Source organism: Pleurodeles waltl, chromosome 4_2, assembly GCF_031143425.1.
Source record: "Pleurodeles waltl isolate 20211129_DDA chromosome 4_2, aPleWal1.hap1.20221129, whole genome shotgun sequence".
In the NCBI taxonomy this organism is placed as follows: Eukaryota; Metazoa; Chordata; class Amphibia; order Caudata; family Salamandridae; genus Pleurodeles; species Pleurodeles waltl.
In genome coordinates this window covers 90481378-90498106 of record NC_090443.1, presented here as the reverse complement: position 1 = coordinate 90498106, position 16729 = coordinate 90481378, and the positions used below count along the sequence as shown (strand labels likewise).

At 45.6% G+C, this 16729-nt stretch overlaps 1 protein-coding gene across 5 annotated transcripts in view; it reads left to right on the top strand.

The window, feature by feature from the left end:
- Window positions 1-16729, top strand: part of ARHGAP9 (Rho GTPase activating protein 9) — a 956751-nt gene that overhangs the window by 351252 nt on the left and 588770 nt on the right. For all 5 annotated transcript variants that reach the window (XM_069230800.1, XM_069230799.1, XM_069230802.1 and 2 more), the window contains one exon: window positions 8891-9073. In XM_069230800.1, coding sequence (XP_069086901.1) covers window positions 8891-9073 — 183 coding nt within the window. The remainder of the gene's footprint in view (window positions 1-8890; window positions 9074-16729) is intronic.

The following is a 16729-nucleotide window of genomic DNA, read 5'->3' as shown; positions in this document are numbered from 1 at the left end:
CCCCCCGGTGGAGATGACAGAGGTGATTATGGGACCTACCTATTACTGACACATCTCGTCAGAAAGAACTGAAGCAACTAACACCTGCTGGGCATGATGAGATGCTGGTGGTACCTGGGTCCTTAAAGGCATAGACACTGTTTTAAACTTCCATAATAACAGTTCATAGGGCTACACTGTCCTGCTATCCTTCATATCATTACTTTTACAAAAAAGGGCTTGCGAAAGAGATTTAAGTTGCTTTTATAGAGTAATAACATTAATTATATATAATTATGGGTTTATTGACCCTTTTGTCAGTACAGTCTGAGGAATTTGGCCATTGTAGCCTGTTCCTATAGGCTGCATAATGTTTTCCTCTTAAGTGATTTTGCAGGCCTTCCCGAAGAAAGGCGAACATCTACACATAAGAAGTTATAATATGGAAAAGTGCTCTTGGATCTCTGCACATGGATGAAACCATTCAGTGCTTATGACTTCAATGGAGATTCCCCTAAGAGAGAAATGGGATTACAGGTAAGAAACCACATCTTTGTCCTCATCAGTTCTGCTTGATACTCCCTTAATATACCCTCTTAGATCTATCATTTTGATTTGTAGGAATTTGGTGTTTGTTTTTGTACTTTGATTTAGATAACGGAGAGTATCAAGTCTTTGAAGTATCTGTTTCATATTTGTAGCTAACTCTGATTTACCTATCATTGGAGATTCTGGAAGTGGTGGCTCATATGTGATTCTTTTATTTCCTAGTTTTTGTTCCTTGAAATCCTTGGTCTCTATCCTTCGAATCGGCCATGATGCAGAGCAATATGGATAGTTAGTCAGAGGTGAAGAACTTGTTAATGAGAGATTTATACTATGTAGACCAGCTAGACCTGCCCATGTAAACTTAAAAGCTCAGTCTTTGGCAAAAAAAATGCCTTCTAAATGTAATATCTCCTTTATAATGTGTCACATAAGTAGAGTGCAGCCTTATCTAAGGATTCAAACTGCATAAACAGTGGAGGCAATAGATAAATAGCCCTGCTCCCAGATGAGCTAATAGACTATGTTGTATCCACTGTACACAGGGTCCGACTGGTATTAGAAGTAAAATAGCTATACCAGTGTGGATGTCCATTTTTGATTATATGCACAGTTTCAGCTTTCTATTTTTACACTATGTGGCCTGAGTAGTGTTGTAAAATAAACCTTTACAGCATTAGTCTGGGATATATAAGTCATGCATATGGATTGTATGCAGGTCACTGCATATCACTGGGGATAAGGGTCTTTTTAATACAGGCTGGGTGCAGGCCGAACTTCTAGACTGTATTGGCACTAATGTATTTGGAGGAGAAATACATTACTCCTTAGAAAAATGAGGCCTCGCCAAAACGCAGCATCACCATCTTTGAAATCCAGGTGTCAGGTTAGAGCTGGCAGGGTCCTGTGTTCAGGAGAGAGCTGCACACTGAAGTATCCTTGAAGTACTTCCTAGTGTTTTCCCACTGCTACACTGCTTATCAACAATTTTTTTGGATGATGGCGCCACATGAGACAAATAGCGGAGCCAGAAAGTTGACCGAAAGGATGACGTGGCGCTTTTGGGCTGACAACTGGGTTGACTCAGGAGACTGGGATCACATCAGTGCCTGTTAGATGAAAAAATGATGTATTGAATTAATTGTTGATGGAAGGGAAAAGATGTAATGTCCTGTTAAACATATTACACTGAGTAAAATATTTGATGGTGTCACCATTAACCCTTGCATCGCTCCTTCCCTTCCCCCCATCGACCCTTGTATGTGTGCGCGCATGGCAAACGCCGCACATGACTTTAGAATGTTGAGGCAACACATGTACAACTGGCGGTTACATAGGTATTCTGTCAAGAACATGAAATGAATAAAGAAGCATTTCACCTGGCTCCCACCTCGTTTACCACACTGTAAATTTGACGACAATTACGGTATGCCCATGCTACGATATTTTCAGTGTTTCCAAACTTTTTTGCGGTGAAGTAAAGCAGCGTCCTTAGCCTCTCTGAGCCCCCTATCCAGATCAACTCTTCCTGATGTGACAAGGAGGGAGGAGTGCCTGCTGTCACCTCCAGTTGCTCACCTAAGCCAGCTTCTGGTTCGTCCTGCTTTCACCTTTGCCCCACCTTGACCAGCTCCTGGGAGGAGTTCAAGACTTGTACGGTGAGTGGATGAACCCCTTAAATCCTCTGAATTGTTTAGAAACTATAGTCCAAGTAAACACCAAAGGGATCCAACTCCTTAAAAGTGACACTGAGGAATATTACATAATTTCACTGCATACTTAAAACATTCATGGACAATTATTGAGCCTCAAATTACAGTAATAATGTGATTCCTGTGAATTAGTGTTAACATGGCTGGCCTAATTAATGCACAGGGAATGCCCAGCACCTTCTTAGAAGTGCCAGAGCTATCTGCAGAAAGTTGGACCCAATGGGTCAGGTGTTTTGAAAAACTCTTGGTGGCAATAGATGGAACCTAATATGAACCTGCAAAGAAACAAGCCATGATGTATAATTGTTTGGGAGTGGCAGAAAGAAGGCTGTTTGATCACATAACCCCTGTTGAAAAAGAGGAGGTGAAGGATCAAGGATAGGATGTACTGAAGCCAAAACTAGAATGAAGAATTATTTTGATACAACTATGAGTGTTATAAAAGAAAGGTACAATTTTTTACTACAGCTGTCAAGCAGCTGGTGAATCCATTGAGTCTTATGTAGCAACTTTAAGAATGTTGGCCACTACATGCTCCTTCAGAGACATGGTTATTTATCTGTCATTTCTGCATTCTTGTGGTTGCCTGATCAATCCTCTTTGTTCAAGTCCCCAATTAAACATAGGTTCCTCAAAGGTCTTACTCACCTTTTCCCTCCTTCCCCATTCATCATCCCTCAGTGGGACCTTAATTTGGTTCTAACCTTTTTGATGTGTCCTCCTCTTGAGCCTCTTCACAATTCCCCCCTCCCCCCAAGGCTTCTCACATTGAAAACAGCTATCCTTGAGGCAATGGCATCTGCCGGTCAAGTGAGTAAGCTGCAGGTTGTCTCCTTACCTCTTTATATATTCTGACAAACTGGTGCTTCACACAAGGGCCTCCTTTCTGCCAGAAGTTATCTCACCCTCTCATGTAGGCCAATCAATCACCTTGCCTACTTTTTACAACCCCCCCCGCATCCTTTTGAGGAGGAGGCTAGACTCCACCGCCTGGACCCAAAAAGAGCATTGGCGTTCTGTCTTGATCATACTTGTGAGCTCCAGGTGGACAATCAACTCTTCGTGGGGTATGTGGGTGAGGAGAACGGTTGGGCAGTGCAGAAGTGAACCATCTCTTGTTGGGTTTTACTCTGCATCAAGATCAGCTACACACTGGCTAAAAAGCAACCTCCTGAAGGCTTGTGAGCTCAGTCAACCACAGCTATAGCTGCGACCTCTACGTTAGCACATGGACTTCCGGTCCTGAACATCTGCCAGGCAGCAATGTAGGCCACTCTGCACACATTTACTGGACATTACTGTCTGGACAGTCAGTTCCTTAGGCATTGGCACTTTGCCTGTTCGGTCCTGCAGGTCTTTCTCATTTGACATGGGTTTGGAGACCCACCTCCAGGGATGGTATTGCAGCTAGAAGTCTCTGTCAGATTAACAAGTTACTTATCTGGTAAAGACAATATCTACCTGAAAATTCCTTACCGACCCACCCATCTACGCTACTCTGCGAACAGATTTCTAGAGACAGGGCCCTTTCAGGGCCCTAGTTTGACATACCAGTTCTCACTGTTCTTCATGGCTCCACGTTTCTGGTATGGAAAGTTGTGAAAAGGGAACTGCCGCTGGGGCATCTGGGTGACGCCTGTACAGGCACCAAAATGTCATTTCCAGCTCAGACAGCGCCAACGACGGACGCGGAGCTGATTGACTCCACCTACCAGTGCACAGGGGTACTACTCACGATTCAGTCTGATGCCTTTGGAGAAATCAAAGATAAGACATCTGCTGCTAGATATAGGGCCTCATTATGACCCTGGCGGGCGGCGGAGGCCGCCCGCCAGGATCCCGCCCTCCAAATTACCGCGCCGCGGTCAAAAGACCGCAGCGGGTATTACGAGTTTTCCCCTGGGCTGGCGGGCGGTTCCAGTAAAACCGCCCGCCAGCCCAGGGGAAAACGACCTTCCCACGAGGATGCCGGCTCGTAATCGAGCCGGCGGAGTGGGAAGGTGCGACGGGTGCAGTGGCACCCGTCGCGTATTTCAGTGTCTGCAAGGCAGACACACGGCAGGGGCCCCCAGGGGCCCCGCGACCCCCCCTACCGCCATCCTGTTCATGGCGGCTTTCCCGCCATGAACTGGATGGCGGTAGGGGGGGTCAGAATCCTCATGGCTGCGGAGCGCGCTCCGCAGCCATGGAGGATTCCAAAGAGCAGCGGAAAGTCAGCGGGAGACCGCTGACTTTCCGCTTCTGACCGCGGCTGAACCGCCGCGGTCAGAATGCTCATTGGAGCACCGCCAGCCTGTTAGCGGTGCTCCCGTGGTCGGTGGCCCTGGCGGCCACCGGCCGCCAGGGTCAGAATGACCCTCATAGTCTCTACCAGATAAGGCGTTATCAAACGTAAGTAACTTGTTCTTCTAGGGGATATGCTGGTGTGGTGCAAGGCTGAACTGTAAATGTGGAACTGCTTTGCTAATTGCATGACTTTACACATGTGCTGCATGCATGTTGGTGAAAGGGTTCTGTCTAGAATGTGCTGTATTGGTAGGACCATTTGAAGGTGAGATTAGAACCATGGTGTGTGATGTAGTTGGCTATATATTGCTCTTCAACTTATGATGAACCTCCAAATATGGTATATCGGAAGGGTGTTTGATTAATTTAGTAGAGTTTGTCTATAAAATACTGACTGATGATGTGTAGTGAGTCTAGTGTTAGGTCGGATTTGTGGAATGCGTACCAGACCTATCAGGTCTTCACATTCTTTAGAGAAACTGATTAGGTACGCATAACGAGAAGAAGGCAAAAGCGAGGCAACAGAGCCATCAATATTAAAGCTGACTTGAAATGCACAGGATTCCTTATCTTATTATTTCCACTCTGTCTGCTCCAGCATCTACCTTCTGATTTCTCTCCAGCACCCCACTAGCTAACAGACCCCTCCTTGTTCTCACCGAGTGACTGCCAATAGTTAACATACCACAATCCATCACCCTTTTCTACCATTCCCAAAATACTTTTGTCAACTGAGCAGGGATTGCGGTTGACTCCGCTGATCCACTGAGTAGCTGTCACTGCATGTTCACCACACAATACATCCTTTGACCCCAGGCCTGGACTGATGCAAAACCATTCCGGAGGACCTATTCCAGAAGGAATGTCATAGGAGAAAAAAATTAATCAACTGTGAGCCTGGGGAAGTAATGGAGGCAATGGACCCCTCTTGGGGAGGATTAACAGTTCATATTGTGCATTCCCTTTATTCTTTGACATACCGCCAACCCAACATTTAAGACAGGAGACTATGTTGAGGCCCCAGATTTCAATCCTGCCACATATGGCAATAAGAAGAGCAAGGGGTGAGGCATGGTCTGGATATGATTGGGTCAAGGTGTCTAGAGACACAGCATGACAAGGCCAAGTTAAGTGACATACCAGACCACAAATATTGGTTGTGAGCGAGATGGGTCAAGTAGGCAGGAGATTATAATTGCAGGCCCTGCAGTTATAGTAGGCCAAGACCGTTCATCCAGAGACAAGATGACAGCAGTGACTGGGTCTTATTTCCAGAAGCACATCTAACTTGTTATTTCTAAACTGTAAAATCTGTGTGCCGTTTAACCTGCAAGGTTAACCTTGAATCATAATTACAAAGTGGCAAATATTCTCATTTGAACTACCCTATTCAAGAAATACAATGTGTCTTTCTTGAGTGAAGCTGAGTTTCTCATCTCTATGGGGTTGTAATAGACACACCACACATACACATCTCTCAGCCCTTCTAGGAACCTACACCATGTACTCAAATTAAAAATATGTTCAGCACATTTTAAGTACCTGGGACTTTGGATATCCACTATACTCTATGACAATAATATTGCACCATTGTTACAGAACTTAAGGCCAGATGTAGCAAAACTAGGTTTTGCGACTCAGAAATTGCGACTCCGAGCGACTCGCAATTTCCGAGTCGCAAAACCATATGCAGAGTCGCTATGGGGTCGCAAAGACCCACCTCATTAATATTAATGAGGTGGGTCGCAATTTGCGCCCCCATAGCGACTCTGGGCACTCACGGGGATGGAGGCCTGCTGGGAACAGCAGACCTCCATGTCCGTGACTGCTTTTAAATAAAGAAGTTTTTTTTTTTCCAAGTGTAGACCGTTTTCCTTAAAGGAAAACGAGCTGCACTTAGGAAAAAAAAACGAAACCTTTAGTTTCGGATTTTTTCAGGGCAGGTAGTGGTTCCTTGGACAACTGCCTGCCCTGAAAAAATAATTTTGGGTCCAGTCACAAAGGGGAAGGGGTCCCATGGGGACCCCTTCCCGTTTGCGAGTGGGTTACCATCCACTTCAAGTGGATGGTAACTGTGACTCCATTTGCAACCGCGTACTGCATACCACTGTGACTCGCAAATAGGAAGGGAACACCCCTTCCTATTTGCGACTCGGAAATGCAAAATGCATTTCTGCATAGCAAACACGCGTTTGCGAGTCGCAAACAGTTTGCTACATCTGGCCCTTAGGGAGGGATGTAAAACAATGGGAAGGCTTTGAAATGGTGGCACTTCCCAGGTTCCTTTACATATTACAAAATACCCCCATAGTTTACCTAAACATTTTTTCCATGAGTTAGAGATACTCCTGCGGCCTCTTCCAGAGAATAGCGCTTGCTAACTTACAGCTCTCCACATATGAAGGAGGGATAGCCGCCCCTAATGTAAAAAATGTTATGAAGCAGCACATTTATCTATAATTAATGACTGGGCCTTTAAACTGCTGACCCATCCACTGCTTCGAATGGATAGGAACATGATGGGAGAGAAATGTTATCTACATGTCCTCTATGGGGGAAAATTGAGAAGGGTTGCCCCCTCAGCCACATGGCTGTCAGGTGGAATTGTGGCATGAGCTACACAGATGATGGCTTGGAAAGGTCGACTAACTCAAGGGACTCCACGGTGGTTGGGCACGAGGCCACAAGATGCCCTGACACTGAAAGGTTTTAGACAGTGAGGTCTCCTAGGGATAAGTATATTGGCGGATGTCTGAGACGCCAACAGAATGGCACCATTCTCACATTTTCAATCCAAATATCAAATAGAACCTTCTCAAATATTTGATACTTTCAGTGGTGTCACACCTTAAAAGCATGGATCGCAGCCGGAGATTAAACTATGGAGTTCTCCCCACCAGAATATAGGATATTAGATGGTCCCTTGAACAGAACATTTTCTCACTTACATACCAGACCCTTACAAGAAATTCCCTGAAAGATTTAGTCACACTAAGAAATAAATGCCAGACTGATATTGGTGAGATGGAAGATAAAGATTGGATTGTGGTATTAAAATCGTATATAAAGTCTACTACACTAAAATAAACCTGCACACCATTGGGAAAATGCCTGATCCCTCCTGTTTGCGATGATGTGGGCAATCAGGGGCTTTCCTCCATATGCTTTGGGACTGCCCAATGTTGAAAGACTTTTGGGAGGAGGTACATCGCAGGCTAGAGGCCATCACTGGAGTGGCGATAGAGATGAATGCGCCACTTGCCTTATTAGGAATCTGGACTGACTCTGATACCACTTTGTACCAATGATTACTCATTAACTTAGCATTCCTGCTGGCCAAGAGGGAGATGGCACGCAGATGGGGATCTGCTGGGACCCCGAAGATAAAAGACTGGGAAAGGGAAATGGATCTGAGTTACATACAGGAAAAAAACAATATATAAAGGGTAAAGGATGCCCTAAGAAATTTGACAACGTATGGAAAGTGTGGACTTGTGAACAATTGGATTGCTGACGACTTGAAGGCTTGGATGGGAGGAAGGGGGGGTGGGGCGGATAGTTTTGTATTTTCTTGTATGTTATATGATTCAAAATTAATAAAATGCTTTACAAAAAAAAATGCTTTTAGCAACTATGCTAAATTTCTTAATTGCTGCACCTTTTAAAGACAAGGTGCAACATACTTGCTACCAAACGTACTTCTGCCATTGTGTTGTTCAGGTGAAGGTGGCCTATCCATGTTTGGTACAGGTCTGGAGCATTAGAAGGGGATTTTCCTGTCTACAGAACATGTATTCAAGTAAAAGCTATCTTTTCTCATCTCTGCATATAGTATTGCCAGTCATCTCTCCATTTCACTTTAGTGTACCTTCCTTCGTTTTGTGCTGAACTGCCTTGTATTTGGGATTTGTATAGCACATTGCTGCTCGAGTGTGCCATGAGATGTTAAACAGTTGTAATCTCTGATGTGGAGCTTTCAAGCACTGTTGGTGCTGGCGCTGGACCATTTATGTAGCAAACATCAGAGAGTAAATTGCGACCTGGCTGTCAGTAGTATGTGGGAGTAGTCTTGTTGATTTCAACTCATGTTAGAAAAGAAGTGGACATGACAAGTTTGGGCTGAGACATCATGTAAGGGTGATTTAGAGACCAGTTTGATGGATAAGATAAAAGCATAGGAAAGTGTGTCATTGTCTGGTATTGGCAGGCTGGGGGAAAAAGGACTTGCCTTTCCTCCTGTTAGCTAAGCCATGGCACTGACCTGAAAGTAAAAGGTGCTGTGCACTAGTGCTAGTTGACTGAGCCACACATTCCAAACCTTTGTATCTTCCATCGGAGTAATCTGCAACTGTTTTCTCTTCTCTTAGATCACAGTCCAGCTGGCGGAGCAGTACTACTCGAACCTAAAGTGCATAGGTTCTAGTGAGCACCTGACTGCAGCAGAGAATCCACTCAGCGATGCCCACACACAGATCAAAAACATTGCTCTTCCTTTGCAGAGGCTCACTTATACAAAGTCGATGGTCCTTTCCGAAACACGGGCACCTAAGGTAAGCTTGGAAAAAAGGGTTGGGCAAGGATTCAAGGTGCACTGCAAATGGTCCTTTACAAGTAAATGCAAGACACAATATTTAAGAGTAGCGTTAGTCAAACATGTCTTTTTCAGACATTTTCTTCACTCTCGCTACCTTCATAATAAGGTTGGGTAGTGCCCCATCTGCCTGCTGGGAAATATAGTTTTTAAAACCTTTACATTTCTTTAGGGGTATCATCAGAATTAAAGATTAAGGGCCTGATTTAGATATTGGCAGACTGGTTACTCAATCACAATGGTGACAGATATACCTCCTGCCGAAATCTAAAGCCCATTCAGTCCTATGGGATTTAGATTTCAGCAGATGGGATATCGGTCACCGTTGTGACAGAGTAACCCATCCACCAATATCTAAATCAGGCCCTAAGAGTCTGATTTGGCAGAGGTTTTTTTCTGGGAGATTCCCTTCTGACTCCAGGAAACCCATGTGTAATTCACACCCAAGTCTTGAGTAAGACACAACTACTCAACTAAAAAACCGTTGTGAATCAGTCCCTCGATGTCCTGCTCCAACAGATCTTATGGTAAGATATGACCAGCTGGCACCAAATCAACAAAGATGTGGCAGTAAAAATATTTAGGACTCGGAGACTCAGTCCCCTGTCCTGTAGAGAAAGTAAAATAAAGATTTAGGTGTCAGGGTAGTAGGGATACCCTGCCTCCCTAAGGTTGGTTGGAGATGGGTCCAGAGAGACCCTCCTTTGAGCCAAAAATGTATTTTTTTAATCAGATCCACAGATCCTCAGCACGTTTAAAAAAAAGCAGTCCCCCTTGCTTTTCAAAACTAAGCTCTTTGGGGTGGGCTAGGGCTCAGGAGGTCGATACATTGAATTTAGTTGGAGAGGGAGGCATGCAACCCCCCTCTCCAAGCCTTCTTGAGGCCCCAAGCTGATAAGTAAATTATTGGTAAAGGATGGGGCAACCGCCTCCCCTCCCTGAGCCTTGTTGAGACCCTGGGGAGCCCCATCCCCCAGGGCTGATTATGTTTTGTTTAGGGGAGAGATGTGTGTGCTCTCCACAAACATGCTTGAAGCCCCAGGGGGTGAGGCCCCTGGGGCCATGATTTCATATCTGAGGAGGGGGCATGTAGCCCCATCCCTGAGCCACACATCGGCCCTGGGTACCCCATTCCCCAGGGCCCAATAAAGCTGCAGTGTCCCAGGGACCCCATTCCCCAGAACACTGCAGTTCCATGCCCAGGATGGTGCAGGCTTACCCTGCCCACACTACTCTGCTCCTACCCAGGTGGGAACAAACACACCTTTGCTCCCACCCAGGCAGAAGCAGAGAAAAATGCTGCTCTCGCCCAGATGGGAGTTAAGTATCTGAACTGGCTTTCGCCAGCTTTGCAATGGGTGCTGGCTGAAGAGGTGTCTGAGACTGCGGAGGCCTTGGGGCTACCCCGACGTCCCCAATGTTTGGCATACATGTCCGTGCCTGGAGTGGACACCAGGACATTCATTTTTCAAAGATAAAAAATATATATCTGGCCCCCACTATGCTGGTGGCTGGGTAGTAGGGCTGCGGGGCCCTGCACATTTCCCCCACCCCCAATCAATAGTGATCAGGGTTGTTGTAGGTGTTCCTGGTGGGCACCGGGGCACCTACTGTGAGGAGAAAATATGTCAGCTCCTGTCACAGCACTCATTATGGGTACAAGCTAAGAAGCAGGCCGGGTCCAGGGGGCTTGGGGCTCTCTCTGAGGCCCGCAACATTTGGATATGTTGTGGCTGCCATGGGTGGGCACCGGGCACCCTTTTTTAAAGAAACAAAGGTTATTCACTGCTCCATGTAAGGAGCACCCCATAATGCCCTAGGGCTTTTTTATATTATATGTTTTTGTTCCTTTTGGTGCCCCTAGAAGTGTCAAGGGCATCACTATTCATTTTGTTTAATGGTGCTGGGGCTGTAAGATTAAAAAAAACAGTAGTCATCCTGGGTTGTAAAATCCATGACCCCTGGAGAGTTTACCATCACTATAATAAAAGATTGTAATGTGTGAATTTATGAAATATACATTTGATTATAGTTACTGATGATTTGTGAGAAAGACAACAGGTCTGCTTATATATGTTGATGTGCTGGCCCCTTAATAAAGCCAATAGGCCAACTTTTTGTATTAACACCTTATATTCATACATCACAGCCATGTCTCTGTGCCCAACCCCATGATATTTGGCCCTGCCCCAACCCTATGCAACCCCATGCACAAGCTTTGCAGTTGAGTGCTAGGACCAGAGCCTGTGCCCAACCCATGATGTGCACAGTTAAAGGATGTGTACCATTAGGGGTCGAGTACTCATGGGGGACTGGGTGCCTTGTGCCTCACCCCATGATGCGCATGGAGAGGGACATCTTACTTTTCATTAAAGAAAACATAGAAAGTCACTGAAAAGAACAAAGGATAAAGTGATGTTATTGTAATAGTCCATCATGCATCATACTGTTTATTTTGGATTCATGATCTATTAAACATACAGCGATTTAAAACATGAGATCCTAGGAACAAAGATTCAAATAATCAAATCTACATATAAAAATCAGTAATATCCAAATTTTAAAAGCGATGATTGACTCTTTCATCCTACAGTGCAAACTATTAATTATAATAATTCATTCTAATATAGAGTACAGCTCAGAAAAAAGAACTTAAAGTAGAGATTGCATTATATCATCTCACACAAGTTTAAAACGTACATTATTTAGTTTGGTAAAATAAGCAAGTCAGTAAGGAAAATAGGGACAATGCTTTAAGCAGCTATAGATAGGTATAGTCTGAAATGGTTTGCCTATAGAAGTTATGCAAAGAATGCAAGCTTCTAACAAGGTGCATGATAGTACAAAAGGAAGGCCTCTTTGATCTATCAGATGTTGCTAGAGGTGCTCTCAAGATGCTATTTCCATATAAGCCATGCGGCGTGCAAGAATTTAGCAGAACTGATGACTATCACCTCTCTAGTATAGGATCTCAAGATTCTTACGGCGGCCTCATAATGTCTGAAGCCTAACAATTTACACCCTGGTTAGATCCACTTTTTGTGACAGGCCTTGTGTGCATTGGAAAAGAAAATTAGGTGATGCATAGTTTCGGCTACCACCAGGCATGCTGGACATAAATTGCTCAAACCTGAGTTATTTTCCCAAGTAATAGTAAAGCTACTTATAGGGAGGGACTCATACCTAAATTCTAAATATTTTGCCCATACCTTTGGTGCCGCTTGACGAAATTTTCAAAACCAATACGACAGTCATTTCATTTCCTGTCTGAAAGTTTCGGGGTGACCTGCCAAGCGGGGGCCGAGAACAAGGGGGAGTTCCAAAACATGTTTTCCCCATTCATTTTCCCATAGGGTCTTTAGACAATCCTCCAGCTCAAACCGCTAAATGGAATTACACCAAATTTGGTAAGAAGCTAGACGTTGGTGCGGTGATTGTGCTTTTTGGGATTTTTTTGGGAAATCTGTTCAATAGTTTCAGAGATATTAAAGGTAAAAAGAAATATAGGGCCAGATGTAGCAACTTCCGCATTTGCGATTCGGAAATTGCGAGTCTGTGCGACTCACAATATCCGAATCGCAAATGCGGATGCAGAACGGGGTGGCAAAGACCCACCTCATTAATATTAATGAGGTGGGTCGCATTTTGCGACCCCCATAGCGAGTCCCTGCACTCACAGGGATGGTGGCCTGCTGAAGTCAGCAGACCTCCATATCTGTGGCTGCTTTTCAAATAAAGCAGTTTTTTTTTTATTTTGCAGCCCGTTTTCCTTAAAGGAAAATGAGTTGCAAAATAAAAAAAATAACGAAACCATTTGGTTTAGTTTTTTCAGAGTAGGCAGCGGTCCATTGGACCACTACCTGCTCTAAAAAAAAACTTTTGGGCAACATTAACAAAGGGGAATGGGGCCCATAGGGACCCCTTCCCTTTTGCGAATGAGTTGCCACCGGTGTGACACTGGTGGTAACTGCGAATTGCGATGCGAGTCGCAAATAGGAAGGGAACACCCCTTCCTATTTACGAGTCGCATTCACAATTTGCGAGTTGGTACCGACTCGCAAATTGTGAATGTGCATCGCAGAAGGCTTTTTGCATGGCGCAAACTGCGATTTTCACAGTTTGCACCATGCAAGCAGCTTACTACATCTGGCTCATAGATATCTAGGGACATTGAGCTCCACGGATCTTGGGGATCTCATGCTGAAATCTGATTGGCTAGCAACACATAAACCAGGAAGTGTTGGCAGGCATTTTGGGGCTTGGCTTCAGAAGGAAAAGCAATTAAAAAAAAAAATGTTTGGAAAAATCTGTGGATGGATCTGCGGATCTGCCCAAAAATGTGAAAAAAAGAGTGCAACCCCCCACACCTGTTGTTAGGTACTGGAGGCATTGCAGGGATTTTAAAAAATGGAGTGGGGTGCACAGGGCCCCATCTAAGGACTTATTGAAGCCCCGGGCTGGATTGCACGTTATTTGGGGGGGGGGGCGCATGGTCCCCCAGGCCCCAAAGCCACAACCTCTTCGGGCCGACAACATTACAGCGATGCAGGGGTGCACGTGGACCCCGCCATGCCCCGGGGACTACCACCTCCCAGGGAAACAAAAATAAAATTATGCGGGGGACACGCAGACCCCACACCTCCCTGGGACCACCAACTCTCTGGAGGCTACAACAATAAATTATGCATGGGGGCTGCGTGGACCCCCTCCTGGGCTCCAGGGACCACCACCTCCCAGGTCTATGATTAAAAAGATGCAAGGGGCCGCGCTGACCCCCCCTACAGGCCCTGGGACCACCACCTCCCAGGGGCCAATTCATCTTGAAAAAAGGAGCGTGGCTGCATGGCTCACCTCCCAGGCCATATCCAGCCCCATGGACCACCACCTCCCTAGAGCAGACCCTACGCTGAACAAAGGAGGGGGGCCCGTGGCCCCCTCCTAGAGCCATATATGGCCTGAGGACCACCACCCTCAAGGGCCAGCTCCTGCTACTTCCTGAGGTGCCTCACTCCCCAGGAGGTAGTGGTTTGCTTTTGCTTGGTGGGAGCTGTGACAGTTCCTTCCAAGCGAAAGCAAAGACTCTGCTTTCAGCAAGCTGGAGCTTTAAGAGTGCTCCCGCTTGCTGGAAGCAGGGATTTTATCTCTTTCCTTGCCCACAGACACGAGGCCTTGAGGAGGTCTGTGCGTACACCCCCATTAATATATTTAATGTTGTCACAGGGAGGTGGTGGTCCCTGGGGTTCGGTGGGTCCACATGGCTCCCCCTGTTTTTTTATTACGTTGCCCCGGGAGTTGGTGGTTCCTGGGGCCATGAGAGATTTGTTGTCAAAAAGCTCACAATTAAAAACTGTCATGCACCCTTGGTAAAATCACTAGTGTAGACTGGCGAAAGCTGCTGAAGTCTATAAAAACCAAAGAAGAGAGTGGCATTCCTCCAGCACGGAGAAAGTATAAGGAAGACGTGTCTTGTGCTAAACTAAGTTGGGAGAATGAGGTCTGGGGTGACCTCATATGTGCTGCCAAGTCGAGTGAGTCCAAGACCTTGCGGGGAATAATTGCACATGGTAGTCGCCATGCAGCCACACCTGTGGTTCTTCATTTACAATGGAACACTTGGATTGAGCATTCTGAGAGGATGTATTCTGAAAATGAAGCAGTGAACTGAGAGTCTGAAGGTCATGGGTTAAATATTTGTTCTAAGGAACAAGAATCACTTGTGATATTTACTAGCAAAACACTTGAGGCTTTAAAGTCCATTGTCTACAAAAAGGCTCTTGGCCCAGACTGCATTCCGACTGATTAATATGCAGCCGACCCGGAAATATGGGCTACCTATCTTAAAGCCCTTACACAGGCAATCTTGAATGGTGGCCCGTGCCAAAATCATGGCACAGCACTGAGATTGTCCCCATATATAAGAAGGGCAGGTGGGATGATCCCTGTAATTATGGACCCATCAATTCAATTCAGAAGTTAGTCTTTTGTCAACTTCTGGGAAGCTCATTGATTGGGGAATCTTATTAATTCGGACCTCCAGGCAGAGTTCAGGCCAAAAACCATCACACTAGATCAACTACTACGTTTCAGTATTATTTACCATACTGCTAGGTAAGGGTCATTTATTTAAGAGATAGGTGAGGTGGATAAAATTGTATTGTATGAGCTTCAAATTGTTTGTTGATTGATATTTTCCAGGCCCTATTATGTATTTTGATCCATTTCTTTTGAGTATGCGTGTCCATGCCATAGCGCTGCCAGGTGTCCTTTGTCTTCAATTTGTGTCCTGGCTTATCAGCTCGCAGGGCCAGATAGAGATGGGTAATCAATTTTCTGCCCCTGCCATAGATAGCATGGTACCAGTCTCTGTTTAGGATCAGTAGCTTCCGGGAATGTGGGCTAGAGCTCTTGCACTGTGGCTGCAATTTTAGCATACTGTAGAAACTGGCCGCCTGTAGCCCATAAGCCTAAAATGCATTCTGCATGATAATAAAGTGATCTGCAGGGTATAAATTGGCCAGCGTTGTGCAGCCGCTGTCTCTCCGGGTTTCCACAGCCATAGTTCGGGCGATCTGAGCGAAGGGTCTCACAATCCAGAAGTCAAGTTCAGGTGCAAACCGTACTCTCCTAATCACCCCCTGAATCGCCCTTTACCACAGTTGACACACCAGTTGTACCACATGTGGCACGGTCCCAGGCACTCTCTTCCCCCTTATCAGTAGGGTACACAAGTTGTGATCATCATGCGTGCCGGCAAGCAGGGACCTCTTCTGTGTTCCTCCCTTACCCTGCCAGTGTATGACGTATTGAAGCTGGGCTGCCAGATAATAAAGCTTGTGATCTTGGACCTCCATGTCTCCTTTATGCCATTCCAATTTTAGTATTGACAACCCTACTCTGCAGCTTTTCCCCACCCCCTAAGAGCTCCATCATGAGCTGATCCAGCTCACGAAGCACCCGGAGAGCTATCACATACATTGTACCCTTTAAGAGATACAGACATTGGAGCAACACCACCATTTTAATCAGTGCTATTTTCCCCAGTTGCAATATATTCCAAAACTTGATGGATGAGCATAAATTATTTATAACCTTTCCCAGGTTTAACTTGTGGCATTTATGTGTCCCACGGGTGATTCGTAGCACAAAGTAGGTGATGTTCTCTGTCCCCCTGGGCAGTCCAGTCTCCGGCAGCACATCACCAGGCATTCCCTTTAACTGCCCCAGGGGGAACAGGGCATACTTTGAACGAGTTAGATGGAGGCCTGATTTCTCCCAAAATTCTCTCAGAACATGGAGTAGGATTGACGAACATACACCATTGCATTGTTCGTGTATTAGTAAATAACATGGACTGTCTGGCCCACCGAAATTCCCCAGCCATACAGCACCTGCCAAAGGTGACATGCCATAGGCTCCATAGCCAGGTGAAACAGCAAGGGCGACAAGGGGAAACTCTGCCTCGTACCTCACTGAAGTAATATCTGGCTGAAAAAAATACTGCCCTGTTCTGACCCACCCCACAGACCTAGTATACAGTAGTTGGAGTCATCAAATCTATTTGGGCCCCAGTCCCATTTTCCCCAGCACTACCCAGATGTCGTCACAGTTGACCGTT